This window comes from Micropterus dolomieu, linkage group LG04 (genome assembly GCF_021292245.1).
Source record: "Micropterus dolomieu isolate WLL.071019.BEF.003 ecotype Adirondacks linkage group LG04, ASM2129224v1, whole genome shotgun sequence".
NCBI lineage: Eukaryota > Metazoa > Chordata > Actinopteri > Centrarchiformes > Centrarchidae > Micropterus > Micropterus dolomieu.
This window is the reverse complement of record NC_060153.1, coordinates 24577608-24596273: the sequence shown is the minus strand read 5'-3', so window position 1 is coordinate 24596273 and position 18666 is coordinate 24577608. Positions and strand designations below refer to the sequence as shown.

Sequence of the window (18666 nt, the reverse complement as noted above, 5' to 3'; positions counted from 1 at the left end):
GAATGAATCAAAACATGTCACAGGAAATAATGTTTTAACTTATGTGGCATAAAAAATAAAATCAACTAATAAAAATAAAATAAACAAAATCCAACTGCACTTGTAATGTAATGACTATTCTCCAGTAGATGAATATATAAAGGCTGTTATGGAGAAATTGTTATTTGGCAAATGTCTGTTATTGTTACTTACTATATGGAGCCTTGTTTAAGAACTTTGGGGAACATGCATAATGTGCTTGGTGCCACAGCTAACTAGAGTGTCCACCACCTGTGTCGTGAGAGTGTCCGCGAAATTGTTGACCATGCGGGAACCTTACGGTACTATTCATTCTCGGGTCGGAAAGCATTTGAGGTGTGTGCTCCAATGACCTCAGGGTCACATACCATGCACAGGGGCTATGCAGTTATGCTGACCATGTTTAAATCAAAACACTGGCAATCATAGGTGGATGGTGGGAGGGAGAAGAAGAGGGACAATAGGGGGAAGGAGAGCTCGTTCTTCAGCCATGGTGAGATGGGAGAGAGCTAGGTGGTGGGTGTGTGCAAAGACTTGAAATATGTTGAAGAGACGCGTGTGTTATCTCTTCTCCTCGCCACTGGCTGTCGAGTACCTCCCCTCATGGCGTGTCGTCAGCAGTTTATCTCAGGGCCTGGCGGGAGCTGCAAGGGAAAATGGGAGGAAATCTGATCCATATGGTGGCACTATAAAGCTCACCGCTGATTTGCAGTCTTCATCAAAAATTGGTCAAGGCTTCATCACTACTCATGACTGGCATCCTCTTCTCACACCTAGCCACTGTGCTCTGAACTTCTCAGTCTCTCCTCAGCAGCACCAGTTATCTTCCTGACCCCAGGGGTGCCTCAGCAACAGTTTTCAAAGCTGATTCTTCTTAGAGAGGTAAGTTCATTTACAGCTTGAAGAGGGATGGATTTCATGTAAGAAGATGAGGAAGTCCTTGTACAAGTGATTTTTTTATGTTTAAATATGGAAATATGAAGCCAAATTTTGAATGAGTAATTATGCATTGCATGTATCTTTTTTTCTTACATTGCGTCAGATATGAAGATACTGGGACAGGTTGCTTTCCTACTTTTTCTCGGGGGAATCTGGTGTCAGAACAACCGTAATGCTAAAGCCAGTGGCAAGTCCACTAAGAAGTCTGGTGGGAACCAAGGAGGCGATGTTGGCCAATCTCCCCCTGTGGTTGATCTGACCCCTGGAAGCACTGGAAGCAGTAGAGGCACTGGAGGCACAGCTGAAGCAGGACGAGATAGTGCTGCAGGAGCGCAAGAAGCTGGACAACAGACAGATGATATGAGGCTGCACTTCCTCAAGAACACCCAAGTTACGTGTAATGATGGAACAGCAGCTGGGTGAGATGTTGTGCATCTTGTATTTTTTCTCACTTGTTTTCCTGAAACTGTTTACAATTAAATTGTGAGATTTTTTGCCTTTTGCTGTCTGCTGATTAATACAATGATTTTAGGAGCTACGCATATGTGTCCATACATGGTTGCTGTATCTTCACCATCTCCTCATTCCTGTTTATTTGTGGTTCTACAGGTTTTACCTAAAGGAGTTCAGAGGAAGCCGCCGATGGCTGTTATTTCTGGAAGGTGAGTTTTTAAAAACCAACTGGTTAATTTGGTCCCCAAAGGTCAGATTGTTTTGGCATGATGCCCCCATTGGAATTTTAATGGGGATGTCATCTTGTACCGTCATCTTCCGTTTTTTTCCTTTTTTGGTTGCTGCCTGTCACTTTGATTTTTATGTGTTTTGTGGAAATGTATGTGGATTGTCCTCCAGCATGACTTATGTCCATATTCAGAGAGCATAGAAGAGGTGTGCATCGCTTTTCCCAACATTTAATGAAGTCATTTTTCTAACAGGATTTATGAGTGCCTTATTCTGAACACTAGAGCCTAATAAATTGGTTTTACTCTCCCCCCCTATAAATGTCATACTGTTGTTGTATTTGAGGGAGAAACCACTTTGCACAAGCTGAAAGTCAATCAACAACTCAGGTGCTGACAGTTTGGAAATTAAAGGAATTGTTCGTCTTTTTTGTCCAACTCAGAGTGAACATATAGTCTCATTAGCAGACCTGTCTACAGGTGCGTTCCTTTCCCTCGCCATTCCTCACAGGCCTCAATGATGGGCTAACAAGGGTCTCCACAACTGTGCCTGATGTGAATGTCTAAAATTAGTATCCATTGTTTTAGGTGGCTGGTGCTGCTACAGCAAAGAGACCTGTGATTCCAGGTACCAAAATATCCCCCGACTAATGAGCTCATCAGGTTGGCCCCAAACAAAAAGAGGTCGGTCAGCCAGCTATGTTTTAAAATGCTTGTCATACATGTTTCCATAGTGTTACTTGTTTTACATAATCCTTATTGTGACAAAATGACATCCGTCTGTTCTCTAATCTGGATTTACAGGAACTGGAATATTGTCTTCTCAAGCGGAGGAAAACCAACACTGGCATAATGCAAACATTGTGTAAGTACTTGTATATCCTCACTGTGTTTCTTATTGTGGCTACTGGAGGTGTTACATGAAAACAGCCCTCAGTTGTAAATGTTTCTGAGACATGGACTTCTCAACATCCATGATGAAGATGTTAAAGCTAAATATACAGTTCTGTAGACGTTAAAATATGATTTTCTGTCTAACATTTTAAAACAGCCTTTTTTTGTTTGTGCCTTTAGTTTTATAGATTTTTTTCAACTTAAAGTTGTATTTAGTGTTTAACTTTTTTTTTACCACTTGTTGGGACTGGAACAAGGTGTAAGCACATTGACATTTAAGCATGTAAAATTGCAAAGTTGTTATGGATAACGTGTTAGCAAACAGTTACATATTTACATATACAGCAGACACTGGGCAACATTAGCATTCATTTAGAGTTGTGTTCATGTCTGCTTGGCAAATGCAAGTGCAATATTCACTCTCCTTTTAGCTCTGTTTTGGTCTCCACCAACTCCTGAGGGAAATTCTCTTTAGCACCTAAATGCTCCACTATGTTCACCATTTACTTGCTAAATCTGTCCTTCTGCCATTTGGTGACAGGTAGCGCACACAGCAGCACAGTGGGTTTGTAAACTTGCTTTGCTGTGAAAAAAACTACCTGCTGTGTCTGGAAAAGGTTAATGACTATGGTGAGAGTAAACTGAAAAAATACAGTTGCAGGTTGTAAAACCAAAACAATGACCTTAAAGATGCTAAAACCCAAGAGTAGGAATTGTGTTGATAGATTCAAGCTAGAGTCTAACAAATGTGATTGTCTCCTTTTCTACAGATTTATCCCCTACTGTTCCAGTGATGTATGGAGTGGCACTGGGCCTGCCCCAACCCCTCCTCCAAGGCCACGACAAGGCAGAGAAAAGGAGAGGGATAAAAATACAAATACAAGTAAGTTTCTTCAGACCATTTAAGATTTTTTTAATGAGGTCCCTGTAGGAATGACAGACCTGTGCCTCCCTTGGCTTTAAGAAAACATGATTAATCTTTCTGTTTAGTGCAGTGCTCCCAATCATTTGATGTGTGTATCTGTTATCAGCTGAGTACACCTTTATGGGATCCCTGATCATCAGAGAGGTCATCAAAGACCTCGTCCCCAAAGGAATCAAGCAGGCCACGGTTGTAATGCTATCTGGCACAAGGTGAGCTTGTTTTATCGCTCGAGCTCTGATGCTGTCCACAGCTTTTGGACAAGCGCATGCATCCTATGTATTATCTGGACAATACCCATGCCCAACATTAAACAAGAGAAGCCCTATTTTGGTTGCATACTCTTATCAACAGTAACGATGTTTACAGTCAACTGTGAACAATGACATAATGTCTATTAAAGGGACTTGCTCTGTAATGGTGACCATTCCTCCCAGGTTAGCAACATGGTTATTGGGACACCCCCAAGCCCTAAAACAAGATCCACTGACTGAATGCAAAGCTGTTAAATTTTGACTTCTCTGCTATTAGCTGGCATGTGCTGTCATTTTGATACCCCTAATGAAAATGTCACTCTCAAACCCAAACTATTTACTGATTTTCTTGGATCACCTGCAGTGCTGGCGGAACAGGTGTTTTGCTGAACATTGAGAGGGTGGCCAGTCAGCTGGAGCAGCTCGGTGCAGAGACTCAGGTCCGCGGCCTCGTGGACTCTGGCTGGTTTCTAGAAAGTAAACAGCAGAGATCGCCTAACTGCCCAGAGACTATTTCCTGCTCACCTGAAGACGCTATCAAGATAGGACTCAGGTAAAGTCATGCATTCTTCAGCCAGCCTACATAGATTTTATGTACAGAAACAGGGGCCACATATGGAATCATGGAATCTCTTTTGCTGTACAGTATACTGTTAAGCTTTTTTATGTGATGTGTTGAAGCGACTGAGTAATAGATGTGTGCGTGTATTGACAGTATATGTTGTTTCCTCAGGCTGTGGAATGGGGTTGTGCCTGATAGATGTCGGCAGCTCTATAAGAGAGGAGAGGAGTGGCAGTGCTTCTTTGGTCACAAACTGTACTCTACCTTGACGTGTGAGTGCTAGCTAAGTTTAACATGACTTTGGATTGCTTTAGATTTTACCTGAGCTGTTCAAATGTAATGTGCACTGAAGCATGAGAGGTGTGAGTGAAAAGCGAACAGCCTTCAGTGTTGATGATTATCATGCTTTTACTTCAGCAGAAGAAGTACATTCTCTTTTGCAACACTTATGCAAGTCGTGGATCAAACAAAAGTTGGCAATTTTTCTCAATACCTGGACAGCTGATATTTTGTAGACCTGACAGCTGTCATAGTTCTAAAGGGTTTTTCCATTATCAGGGTCCTAGCTACCTAATAGGACCAAAGCAGTGTGCTGTCCCCTACGATGAGGCTGTAGTGGAAATGCACGTCATCATTGGACTGATCAGGGCCCATGTAAAAACACACTTTTATCCAAGGCGACTTACAATTGCTATATATGTCAGAGGTCGCACGCCTCTGGAGCAACTAGCGCCATCGCCCCTCCATTTACTACATGTAAGTTTAAAGCCCCCATGCATGGGATTGAATTATTTCTGACTGGTGACTCATAGTGCTAGTATCAAAAAATACACTGTGGAGACAGCGACACAGAATTAACCTGGGAATTTTATCATTTTTCAACAGACTAAATAAAGACAATTATTTTTTGACCACTTGGGGGCAATGTAACAAGCTGTAAACACATCTCTGACTTATTATCAAAATGTAAAGCTGCTATGGCGAATAAATGTTAGCAAACAATTTACACATCCAAACATTAAAATTCATCTGGAGTCATGTTTATGGCCACCTGATGAATGTAAGTTCAATATTCACCCTCCTTTTAGCTCTGTTTTTTTCTCCACCAAAGACTGAAGGAATTGGATAATGCTCCCACATGTTCACTAGCTGGTCATTAACTTTGTCTGGAGCTGCTTGCTGTGTCCAGATAACTGATGAGCGCTGTGAGACAGAAACAAAAGAGTAAAGTTTGTTGTTTGTTTTCCCTGTAGCCCCTCTGTTTGTCGTGCAGTGGCTGTTTGATGAGGAGCAGCTGAGAGTGGAGAACATCTACATGGGAGGGCAGAGTTTGTCCGAGGAGCAGTGGCAGTACATACAGAACTTGGGAAGGGAGCTCAAGAACTCACTGAGAGATGTCACGTAAGTTCCCAAAAAACCTGTTTGGAAGAGTAACATATAATAACAGTAGATCTAATTAAAACAAAGTGATTAAAATAAAGGATAGACTAAAGCCCATAGATGACTGTACTCTTCTGTGTGTGTTTTTTAGGGCTGTGTTTGCTCCATCCTGCCTCTCCCACACAGTGATTACCAAGAGGTAAGAATGGATATTTGACACCTGTGGTGGCAATGCACTTTTACACCTTCCACTACCAGTAGTTACCTCTACAGAGTGAGCTCATGCTGCCGTTTTTGTTCGCTCGTTCGTCATGCCATATTCTTCATGTCGCCAAATTCCATTCCACACTTTCCCTAACCCCTCGGTACCCCTTCAACGCACTCACTTCTTTGCTGTACAGATGGACATTACATTACATTTACATACTTAGCTGACTTAGCTGACAGACATGCTTTTTTTTTTTGATGGCTCAGTGCAGTCTTAGTGAGGTTTACAGATTCAGGCTAAGTTTAGCTGTATTTATTTAGTGCGAGGATTTTTAGTGGTGGGAAATGAAGGTCCATGGTCGTTGTAGGTAGTGACAGTTCTGTGATATTACACTTGCTACACAAAGCTAATTTCAAACCTTGTGATCAGACCATAATATTGTTGGTCCTACTAACCCCATCGTCTTACCTATCCCTTAGCTTTCTGCCAACTTTTCCCTTTACTTTACTTTTTTCCCCTTTCTCTATCTTTGCCTCTGTCTTGTTGGTCTTCTAGTAACTGGATGAGTTTCCAAGTTAGAGGCACCTCTCTGCCACGGGCCCTAAACTGCTGGGACAGGAGTCTGGAGGCAACCCGCAACAACAGAACCCCTGCCAAAGGATGTCCTTTTCACCTGGTGGACACCTGCCAGTGGCCCCAATGCAACCCCACCTGCCCAGCCTTGGTGGATCAGGCCACCCAGCAAGAGCTCACCCTGCTCCAGATGCTGGCAGCCATGGGCCTTGACCTCCAGAAGTTGGGCCTGGATCCCCAGGGAGATGCAGATTCTCTGGCTAGCATGGTCAGCAATGGTGGCTAAGTGTAAAAGTGAGTCGGAGCTTAAGAGACAGCCATGCAAAGGCTTAATAGAGGAAAATTTTGTTTTAATGTAACCATAGAAATAGTACAGAATCTGGTTACATTGTCTTGTGCTGCTCAGCATTCCATTATGCTTCATGTGCTTGTTAAATTGGTGACTTGACTAGTCGGTATGTCACTGAGTCTGAGTGGCTTGGCCGTCCTTCTGCTGGACTTTGGGTCTAAACCAAATGTGTTTCAATTGTACTGATTGAATAGCTTTGAGTTTTAGTTGATGGGTGTACATACTGAACCTCCTACAACACACTTTCATCCTCATGAAAATTAAACAGAGCGTGCTAGTAGAGTTAAATTCTTTTAACGAATAGAGGCTCCCTCAAAATGTCCAAGGCACAGACATGTTTCCTAGACAGAACTCATAAAAAAGAAACGTTTGGAGACCATATACTGAAATTGTTAGCATTTGAAGGTTTATTGACACTCTTTCGATCCAACAGTCATTTATTTCAGATGACAGACAACTCAGAATGCACAAAAACTAACACAATAATTTCTTTGCACTCACAGTTCCATAGAAAATGATTGTGATTCTTGTGATGTTTTTTTGTCTGTAGCTCCTGATGCTATGCTAACTTATATATACTATGTAATATATATAAAAAATTTTGTGCATGTAAGACAAAAGTGTGATTAGTTATTGATATTTTTCTGTGTAAAGGCCAGCAGGAGTTCACATACTTGACATGTGAAGTCTGCAATAAAAAGAAAATCTCCCCAAAAAAAGATAAACGACGCTGTGGTTATTTACTGCTCAGTTGTCAGGATGATCTATATCTTGTGACATAATTGTCAACATTTAAAAATCATGCTTTTTCACGTCATGGTTGTTTTGCAAGCCATTTACAGATGTTACTGTAACTGTTTGATTTTCATCTAGGTACTGTAATAACTGTGTCAACCGATAAGGATTTGATAAGGACTGTGCCTGCTGATAATAAGTATCAGACTGAGTTGTTGCACATGTTGAAACGGGGAATAAATATATTAACTGGCTCTAACAACATGAACACTTGTCCTTTCTTTTGTGGTTCATCCTATTCTGTTTGTTCGTTATCTTGAAGTCTGTATTATAATGCAATCATAATCTATATGTGAGAAGGTGGAAAAGGAAGATGCCCTGCGATGGATTGACGACCTGTCCAGGGTGTACCCCGCCTTTCGCCCGATGTCAGCTGGGATTGGCTCCAGCCCCCCGCGACCCTGTAAGCAGGATAAGCGGTTGATGATGGATGTATGGATGGAATGAGAAGATGAATTAGACAGAAATACCAGGGCACTGATAACTACTATTTGAGTTGCCACAGAGACTTAAAAACCAGTCAGAAGAGCATTTAAATCTCAGTATTTCCTATGCCTGGAATAAATAATCTAGAAATACAAACACTGTTTTTGAGTGTCTTGAACAGAAAAAGCTTGTGTCATTGGACATAATGAAAGCAGCAAACACGACTGCATGCGATTATTCATCCTCACCACTGGGTGACGCTGCTTTAAATTTGATACTTATTTACTAGTATTTTTATATTGATCTTTGTGACACCTGGTTCCAAAATTAAGATTAAGTACAGTACAGCTCCTTTAGAGTTGTAGGCAGGCTATACATATATTAATACATTTCTAAGATATAAATATTTCTCATTAAATGAAAGTCATATAAACGCTTGCTGAACAAATTTAAGCCACAAAACCGTTTTTAAATGTGCAAATTCTCTCTGCGTCGTTTTTTTTAGTTTGGATTTTTATCGAAGACATAAAAGACTGTCATTTCGTGCTGGTGTGGGTCATCTCGAGTTGAAAAAGTCTCGGATTTTGTTCCCATATTGCATTGCGATTTTTTCGACTTCCTCTTTCCGCCATATTGCAGAACCGGTAAGATGGTTTTTACACTGTCACCTTCAATCTTTTAAGTATCTGAAGCATCTAAATGGTAAATCTTCAAATTATGCGATGATCTTGAAGCGAAAGTGCACGCTAATGATTTGGGACGATTATCGTCTCGATTGGTGAAACGAGTCCAACACAGTTGTACTATAAACTTCATCGAGCAGAGCCTCTGTCCGGCCCTGGGAATTGGTGCGTTCAAAACGCCCCGCTAGCCGAAGCGTTGCGACCACAGGAGTGTCTTTTAATTTTAAACAACTAACACCTGTAAGCTGCCTGTCGAAACCCCGGGTGTTACACATTTCATACGTGGTCGACACTGCGTTGAACGTTGTGTCTTCAGATGTTAAGCGATGCTTTGCTTTGACCATTTCGTGGGCTAGGCTAGCTAGCTATTCTGTGTGCTCATGAAGGACCATGCTTTGGAGAGAGTCTGTACGTTTTACGTGTTCAGTGTTAAGTCGAACAAAAACAGCGTTTCCTGCTACGAGTGAAATTCGGCATCAGAAAAGTGTTAACTAAACGTAACTTGCTAATGTTAGCCAGGTGGTTAACACCAAGGACGCGTCGTGACTTATTCAGGGCTAACCAGGCTTTGCTAACTTCATTTAACTTAGATTAATAGGTGCGGGGTTTAGATGTGTACCTGAGACAGAGCACGATGCTACTTTAAAACAACTTTCCAGTCTTCAGATGAAGGGGCCATCATTTGGCGATATGGGGGGGAAAAAAAATACGGGCTCCCCTCAAGTCTGTAAAGAACCGACTGCAGTTGAATTGTGTGTGGACACAGCGTAGAGTCCCAGAGTACGATATGAAATAAGGCTCAGCTTTGTTTCTGTTCAGACAGGCATGTCATCTTCAACTCCTAATACTTTGTGTCTGCAGGCATCATGGTGCGCATGAACGTTCTCGCAGATGCTCTGAAATGCATCAACAATGCTGAGAAGCGTGGGAAACGCCAGGTCCTCATCAGGCCCTGCTCCAAGGTTATTGTGCGCTTCCTAACCGTCATGATGAAGCACGGTGAGTGGCTGAGACAGTTCTCTGGTGTGTGTGAATGGTAAACTGGTATCAAGAAACACTTGGCTAATACTTCGTCCATGTAACAGCGGCAGTGCTTTGGTCCAGTTAGTATACATGCTGTTAAGAGCTACTGGAAGGAAACACACCTTACAAAAGAGCTCTTCTGGTCAGAAAGACAAGTTTGAAGTGTGTTCAACTTGATGTTTGTCATTTGTATCCCTAGGTTACATTGGTGAGTTTGAGATCATTGATGACCACAGGGCCGGAAAAATCGTCGTCAATCTCACAGGCAGGCTGAACAAGGTAAAGTCTCTATCGTTGTTTGTAAATATACAATGCTAGCTGTGTTGGCATTCTAGTGAACACAAATTACACTAGACATTTTGAAAGCTTTCTTTCAGAACTACTAAGAGTTGCTCTTCCTAATTCCTCCAGACATGAAATATAACAAAATATACTTGTGAACAGCTGCTTTTATTAAAGTTGCTACTTTAAGGAGTGGGGTGTCCTTGGTCACATGGCTTGTAATGGGCCAGATGGCGTTTTACAAAACACAGCTCTGTTTGGAAAGTGGCAAATGCAACTACCTTCTAACTGAGCTGAGGGAACCCAGATGGTGCATCTTACAATAAGCAACCTGTAGCTTTTAGTTAGTTCCTGCTTACTACCGTATGTGTGAATGTGGAGGGTAAACCAGTGTTTCTTCTTGTCTTTCAGTGTGGTGTGATCAGTCCACGTTTTGATCTCCAACTCAAGGACCTGGAGAAGTGGCAAAACAACCTGCTGCCCTCAAGACAGTTTGGGTGAGAATCTGATACACCAACTTTTAAAACTGCATAGCGGCAGTAATGTAGTGTGACTGCCAACTGGAAAGGAGAGTTTAGACATTTTAGATCTCCAGTCCTTCTCTCTCGTATGCTGTGATGCTTACTTTTGCTCGGTCGTCCTGTGTGGTTGATTTGGAAATTAATTTTGCTATTCTTGGTTTTCATTTGAGAGTTGAAGGTAGCGTTTATGCTCGGAATCCAAATAGGCTTCATATTTGAAGCTATCTGTAAGCGCTTCAAGTACTGGACACTTGTCTGTTTAACCAACAGTGGGAATTATATTGATAAATGTTAGTTTGACATTGTTGCAGAGTTAGAGTAGGTGCTTATGAGAGGCTCTAAGTAGGAATGAATAATCCCACAGAAGCTGTGTAGATATGTATCTGCAGGGAATTAGAGTGAGAGGAAACCTTAAATAATTGCATCAATCATTAAAGTTCTTGGTGTGTGGAGTGTGGCTGGTGTTACTGCATTACTATCACTTAAATGCAAGAGGCTAAAATTCATGTAATTGTGAGCATAATAGCACTTTAATGGTAGGCAATTAGCGTGATTTGATTGTGTACTGAATAGTGGTGGGAATCCCTCACGATTCGATTGTGATCCAGAGGGCTGCGATTTATAAAACGATTATTGATGCATCTATTTTTTTTTATGAAGCATTTATTTGCATGAAAAAAACATCTACTAATTAGCTTAAAAAGACTAGTTTGCACCCCTAATTTACTTCATTAACCTCAGCTCCATGGTCCCTTATTTCTTTAACAACCTGTTGTCAGACTCATCTGAAATATAATTAGCAGGATGTACAGTATGTGTACAGGACAGAGCTGTACACCAGTTTTAGTCGAAGCTTGTACCTGATGTTCTCAACCCTTGTGTGATATACAGCTAAGCAAATTAATATACTTTGTTACTAATTTAGCTAACATTACAATGTTGGCTAGTGCTAACAGCCTTCATTTTTCCAGCAGTTGGGGAAACTGCTAACAGACACACTGTGACCTACTATCCACGTTGACTGCCAGGCTGAAACTTAATGCTAATATAAAGATATTTTTAATACAGGGCAGTGTTTCCCATGCATTCATTTATTTGTGGCAGCCCGCCACAAATCAACGCTGACTGCCACATTGATTTTAGATTTTACTTAATTGTCTGATTGCAGAGCTGCAGTCAGTGCGTATTCGCACAGCACATCCCCTCTCGTCCCTCTCGCTCTCCCTAATGAACACAGCTGCACAAATCAGTTCAACACAACGCTGTCAATGTCGGAGACCCAGCTTAAAAAAAAGTTATTAGCAAGCATGAAAGGAGCCTAGCTAATAAGGAGAGCTAAGTTAATGTTAGAAGCAGCAGGGTTTTCGAGGCTAACACGTCAATATCGACTGCTATTGACTAATTTAAACCCATTTACTAATAATGACTTTGAACACACTGAATTGCTGTTTCTGTGGGCGTGTTTTAGTTGAGAATGTGGGATGTTGCTTTAACTTTAATTTTTGAGTATAGCTACAGGAGCTATGGTCAGTAGGGGGTTAGTCTGTTGAAACTCACTACAGCAACTGAGTTCTTTACACTTGATGCTGCCCAAGATGATTCTATTTATTATAGATGGCCTCGTGTGGTCAGAATATTAAATAGTCCTAGTAAGTCTTTACTCTGCAATTTATGAGGCACGTTTGTTTCATCGTAGGATGTCTGTAGGATGCAGTCTATGCATTAAACATAATCACTCTTGGAGAGTACACTGCCTGCCGTAACCTGCAGAGAGCATTGTCCCGCATGTCACAGAAAATCACAGATTTCTCTATGGTTGTAATGGAGATCATAAAATGGGTTTTTATAGCAGTTACAATATAACTTTATAAAACTTAAAAGGGTTAATCAAATGGTTAGCTATGAAAACAGTGGCTTGATGTCTTAATAGTGTGTAATAGGTGTGTTTTGAGAGCGAGGCTGACAGTTGGCGTCAAGACAATCCAAAAGTTTTGTTTTATTGCTGGTCGGTTGACTTGATCTCATAGTTTGGACCAGGTTGTGTAATCACTGTGAGGGATTCATCTGAGTTTATATGGTGACCTCCCGACTTTTATTTTCACAGATACATTGTGCTGACCACTTCAGCTGGCATCATGGACCATGAAGAGGCCAGACGGAAACACACAGGAGGCAAAATCCTTGGATTCTTTTTCTAAAATGTAAACTGCAAATAAAAAAAACAGCCAGGGGAACGCTGGTGGTCTGCTGTCTATTTCATATCAAAAGGTGTGAGAGGTGGCGCTTTAAAAGAGCCGCAGCTTTTTGTCGGGTTAAATAGCAGTCTTGTGGAGAAGACAAATCCTCAGAATAACACTAAGGTGCTGATATTTTAGATTTTCTCATAAGAACACAACTTGACACCAACATACCACAAATAACATGGATTAGACAAAATGGAAACACCAGTAACTTAATCAGATTTGAACATTAAAACAAAAGCAGGTTGACATGATGAACACAGCAAAAAGAATATGTTCTCTTAATTTTGTTAAATTTTCTGTTTTAGTAGATTTTGTTTTTCCTAGCCTGGCATTGCCAGACTGATTTCACATCTCAGTTAATTTTAGACCTACAGTCAATCAGAGCAATGAAACGTGTGATGTAGCGTTGTTGGTACATTAAACTTGTCAAATCTTCTTGGAAAACATCAACAAAAGCTTAAGGGCTGTTTTGTAACAGGAAAAAAACCCCCACCATTCAGTTTGTTTAAAACTGACGGTGGATTCAGCGACAACCATCTTGCTTGTTTAAAAAACTACCTCAGCTGGCAGTAAAGTTGTGCTCCTCTGTTCAGTCATCGTATCAAACTGCACGATATTAGAAATGGTTGTCATTGGCCTGACCGCATCCTGCAGGAGTGGAAATCTGACTGTAAAAGAGGCCGTACATATGTCGGAGTGAGCTGGCAGATTTGTGTGGTTCCCAGGTTAGTCTTTATGATCTAAAGGCACAAATGAACCGGTTTTTAAAGCGTATCAAGATGTCAATGTGCAACAGGCGACCAACCTGAAAAGCAAGTGGCTGGAACCCATGTTAACACCAGTCTTCATAACACAAAAAGGATTATCGGTCACAGGTGTCAACAATTGGAGCTCAAAAGAATATACAAAAGCAGACAAGACCCCAAAAGGAAGAGAAGAAACAAATACCTGAAAACAAGTAGAAAACGTTAATTGCAGGTATGTATCAGCCATTACAAGATATTGGCAGTTTTCAAAGCAGTTGTTTGGTAAATAGTCCAAATAGTGCACGTGCACACAAGATGTATTGGAATTTGTTGGACTTGAATTAGGGAACAACATGATTACATGGGATGCTCGTTGGATTGTTAAAACAGTATATCCATCAAAAGCACAATATCAACTGTGTATGCTTGTGATGAAATCTTTACCAACCCCTTGATTTGCCTTTGCTGAGGCTTTAAGTGTATAGAACTGAGAAAGTGATAATACATTTATCAGTCAACCCTCTGACAGCAACTGTTGAGGACAAAGGTACACAGCATGCCTATTGAGACCTGCAAAACCATTACAGAAGCTGTACTGCAAGTGGCTGAATTTTGTGACATGAGCAGAGCATACACCCCTCAGAGCCACATCCATTAACACTATAACACTATATACCTGACCATCCAGACAAACCCTTAATAAGCACATCCATGTATTGGCGGAGGCCCCAGCGTCTATTAAGAGCTGCTACATCTTTGCTAAACGGTTGCCAGCTTGTAAAAAGCCCTGGCATTGTACCCTTGCAATCCTCTCACCAGTGTGACCTTTTCTGCGGTCCTCAGTGGATTTTGTCTTGTCCCCAACCTCTTTGGAGTCTGGCCTCACATTAGACTCTGAAGAAGCGAGGCAGCAGCCTGTTAATGCAACAGCTCTGTCCAAGTGCTCCTTGTCGGCTAAGAGAACATAGACTGCCTGCCTCCCTCAAGAGTTCACAGCACTTAGGCCTAAGCGTTGCCTTGTAAAAGGAAAAAAAACCAACCAAACTCTTAATACTGCTGCAGTTCTAAAGATTGGGGATACCAGCCAAGACGCCAAGCTTGGAGAGTTCAGAAGGGCTGCAGAAGTACTGCTTTCATGCTCTGTTAGCAGTGAGCCTTTAGACATTAAACCACCTGGGGTCAGCTGTTCTGACAGAAAGAAATAAACCAATTGTTCAGATAGCTTGTAAACAGTTTGATAGTACTCGTAGTTTTTTAAGTGGGCAGATGCTGTGAAGTATCAAAGAGCTACTTTAGCGTCCAGAGACTGAAAGAGGGAAGAGGCAAATTTTCTCAAAGAGCAACTTACTGTCTGATTTGGTCAAAGGCTCTGACCATTTTGCGAGTTTGAAATCTGTCAGGAACCTTGAAAGCCTCTCTTCTGTCTCTGCTGTCCTTTTTTTTACTTTGAACTTTGTAATCAAGCAGAAATGCCTTTAAAAATAATCTCTGAAAGAGCACTTTCCTGTCAGACTCCGGGGGAAGGATGTTCCCCTGGGGAGAAATTTGTGAAAATTTGCTTTTAAAAACTAACTTCTGGTGAGCCCTGGATAGTGGCATTTACATACCCTTTCAAGGGGATAAAAAGCAATACAGTTTAATTTCTTACAGCTCATCAAGATTAGTATGTTCTTACTAATCTAAAAATAAAGGTATGCAATTAAATGCCACTGGAAAGTGAAGAAGTTTGAAATATCAATAGGAATGTATGTAATTACCAAAGAAGTTCCAGAAACTATGAAGTATTATTTTATTTGTTTTTTTCAAAATAGTTTTGGTATCCAGTAAATAAAATTCCACTTTTTTTTTTTTTTTTTACCAGAATTTGAACTGAATGAATGAAGAGAGGACTTTGTTACAGAAGAAAGAGAACCTTATTAAAATCACATTTTAATAAGACAAATGACTACAAATCCTGCCCTACAACATAACATGCCTTAACAGAGTTAGGCTACATGTGGTTCATTCCACATTACTAGATAATGACGGTACGTATATTTTTTTAATGATCTAGTATCGTTCATTTAATGTTTCTGCTTTAGTGGCCTTTAATGAACACCATGTCCTATAAGCGTGAGACCAAAGCCAGTGACATGTCACCAGCTTCACAAAATGAAGCAAGTGTGGCGTGGCTACTTCAGATACGGCCTGGGCCGTAGCCAGGCCTTTCCAAAACTGAGGTCACGAGTCCAAGTGAGGTAATGGGGGACCTTAAAGTAGCCACATAAAAATATATTGAGTGAGGGGTATATTGGGGTTTGTATGCCATCAAATTAATTGTTGTTTGACTTTGTTATTATAAGATTACAAAGATTCAAACTTCTAACAACAAGTGCTGAAGTGTATACCGAAGAAATGCTAAATGAGTCATAGCATTGAGTTAGAGAAGCTAGTGGAGCAGTGGCTTATTATAATTAAAGCATCCATATAACCTTCCCTGTATTCTGTTAACGAGTGAATCACATTCCATTATTTAATAGTCTTTAAAAATGTGGATATTGCAGTATAAACACACATTAAACACGTTTTAGCTCATTGCAATAAGTAGCATACCAATAAGTAGCTGAGAGCACCTGAGTAGAGGCTGAAGTCCCGAGGCTCTTTCAAACTGAAAATGGTTTGAGGAAGAAAACACGAGAAGTTAGAAAGGCATTCTGGAAAGCCTCCAAATTTCTCCAAACCTCTCAGCATTTCTGAGTCTGTTTGAAGACAATATGCCATCATACATCTGGGGATCGGGGTCCGCAGCCTGGCAGCCTCCAACATGTTTCTCCAGTCTTCACCATATGTCGGCTGGATCCCTGAGATGCCCCTGAAGGGTTTAAAGCATCACTGTGGAGGAGAAGAGGAGACGTGCAGCTCTCAAAACAAATGGAATACATTAATACCGAAACAAAAAGTCTGCTGTTTGGACCTCTTTGATAGAGAGAGTAAGAGCCAGAGGGAGCAGGAGAGCATCTTGGTTTGTCTCTGTGAGTCTTTGTTGAATGTATGGGGAACGAAAATATTGTTCTTACAAAAAATGTGATGACATGCTTATGTGTTTAATATTTTCTTTAGATCAGAAGCAAAATAACAAACTAAAAAAAAAGGTGGTTGAACCTGCTGGTGGAATGAAGCAAAAATGGTGGGAAAGTTAAAGGGTCAGTGCACCCAAATCACAAAAAAAACCCTCATTTCCAGCTTAACCCTTGTTGTATGTAGCCCAGAAGTTAATTTCATTTTCTGAGATATCCACCTTTGAAAAATGTCAACAACCCAATATAATAGGTGTTAACAGAATACCCAATGAGCATTGATGAGAATGTAAATATTTCCAATGTGATGCAGGTCCATCCATCGTCAACCGCTTATCCTGCGTACAGGGTCGCGGGGGGCTGGAGCCAATCCCAGCTTACATTGGGCGAAAGGCGGGGTACACCCCGGACAGGTCGCCAGTCCATCGCAGGGCCACACATAGACAGACATCACGCCTAAGGACAATTTATTGGCTGTTGAAACAACTGTTTTTTGCAACTAGTACTTTAAATACTATTCAACCATGTTTAGCCCAGTTTTAGCCATGACATCTAGTTATCTTTTGATATGCACATTCTAAAATCAGAGCTGACTGGATTTTGTTTTTGCTTCTCAAACATTTAAAAGTCATATATAAAAAGGTGTGGAGTAAATGGAAGATATTTGTTTTTGTTCCACTCCAGTGTTGAAATAGTGCCGCATTATCCACATTGAATTTTGTTCTACTTGCTAACCTCTGTCATTCCTATAGAAAAAATCTCCTTTGCCTCAAATAATTCTCTTTTCGGCTTGGGCTGAGAAATGAGAGGACTGTGAAATGATTTGGTCTCTCTGTGTTCTTTCCCAGTGTGATGGTGATGGAGCTTGAGCAAAGCAATTCAGTGCTGCAAATTCCTGGCAGGCAGAAAGCATTTTACAGTTGACACCGAGGACCTTGTGCAAACATCACATCCATTACCACGGAAAGCCGAGAAACTGACCATTGGAGTCTGGAAACTTATTAGCCGCATGCTATCATGGCATCAGTTTTCATAGAGCACCCTTGTCCCGCTGTACTGTGGATAATTGAAGGTGTTAGTAAGGTCTGACACCAGTAGCTCTATTTGTTCTTTTATTGAAGTTCCCCTACTGAACACTTGAGGGCAGTAGAAATATGTCTCATCTTCACTATTCCAGTCCTGGTCCTCATATTGCATTCAGGCAAGGCTGGTAGGCAAGCAGCAAGACTAATTATGATTGATTCGGAGATAACAGAATTAATATTGGAATAGCAGTAGAAATATGAATCGTGGATTCAGTCAAAAGAGAGAAATTTCTTTTTACTCAGCTCTACATTGTCTCATGCCGCCATAAACCACTCAGTGGGTCACAGTGAAATGACAGAGAAAAACAAAGACGATTAGAAAAGTGAAAGTGGATGTGCAACATTGAATAGAGGCAATTTTCTTATAAATTCATACACTGAATATACTTTTTATATCAACATTCAAAAGGGGAGAAGCAATGTCGGTTTATTGTAGTCTGGATATTAAATCTGACTCCTTGATGGATCTTTACAAGACTTTTTTCAGGAAACAATATAGCTCAGTCAGCTTTCTTTTCTTTAACTAAAAATGTGATAAAAGGAGCGGAATTATTTTAATTTTGATCTTTGATCAGCGCCGTCTTCTGTCGCAATACAGCTACAGGAAAGCAGAATAAGACACCTCAATCGAACCATTTGCTCAGCAGTCAATACCATTTGCATCAGTGTAAACAACAACATAAAAGTGATTTCAATTTATAAGGTTACAGTCTCCCGCGGCGCTGCTTCTTTTACCAAAAGAGACAGATCTTTTTTTTTTTTTTATGCTACCACACTGGTGTTGCATGAGATCATATTCTGCATTGCACTTCTACTTCCAGCCATGTGATTTATTCAACCACCCAACACAGCTCAGACAGACGCCGTATCTACAAAGACCCGGGGAAATTCTGGAATAAATGGTGACCAGCTGAGAGGAAGATATGGAAATGTATCTTCTGTAGAGAGAGAGAGAGGAGGATTGTTGTTTCCCCCAATACGAATGAATTCACACATCGAAGGTGAAATAGAGGGCTGTGCATTGTCA

At 40.9% G+C, this 18666-nt stretch overlaps 2 protein-coding genes across 3 annotated transcripts; both read left to right on the top strand.

The window, feature by feature from the left end:
• Positions 1 to 750: 750 nt before the first annotated feature.
• Positions 751 to 7782, top strand: notum2 (notum pectinacetylesterase 2). The gene is made up of 12 exons (XM_046048353.1): positions 751 to 900; positions 1061 to 1376; positions 1567 to 1619; positions 2226 to 2321; positions 2442 to 2502; positions 3302 to 3414; positions 3563 to 3665; positions 4072 to 4260; positions 4441 to 4541; positions 5523 to 5670; positions 5801 to 5848; positions 6413 to 7782. Exons 2-12 carry the CDS (start codon positions 1063 to 1065, stop codon positions 6714 to 6716), a joined length of 1530 nt encoding a protein of 509 aa, XP_045904309.1. The 5' UTR covers positions 751 to 900; positions 1061 to 1062; the 3' UTR covers positions 6717 to 7782.
• A 737-nt stretch (positions 7783 to 8519) lies between these two features.
• Positions 8520 to 12743, top strand: rps15a (ribosomal protein S15a). 2 transcript variants are annotated; one of them, XM_046048374.1, is made up of 5 exons: positions 8520 to 8644; positions 9545 to 9682; positions 9906 to 9985; positions 10400 to 10485; positions 12614 to 12743. In XM_046048374.1, the coding sequence occupies exons 2-5, from the start codon at positions 9550 to 9552 to the stop codon at positions 12705 to 12707; spliced, it is 393 nt and encodes a 130-aa protein (XP_045904330.1). In that variant the 5' UTR covers positions 8520 to 8644; positions 9545 to 9549; the 3' UTR covers positions 12708 to 12743. The 2 variants fall into 2 exon arrangements, with proteins under 2 accessions (XP_045904330.1, XP_045904331.1); XM_046048375.1 differs by lacking the exon at positions 8520 to 8644 and adding an exon at positions 8827 to 8848.
• Positions 12744 to 18666: the final 5923 nt, after the last annotated feature.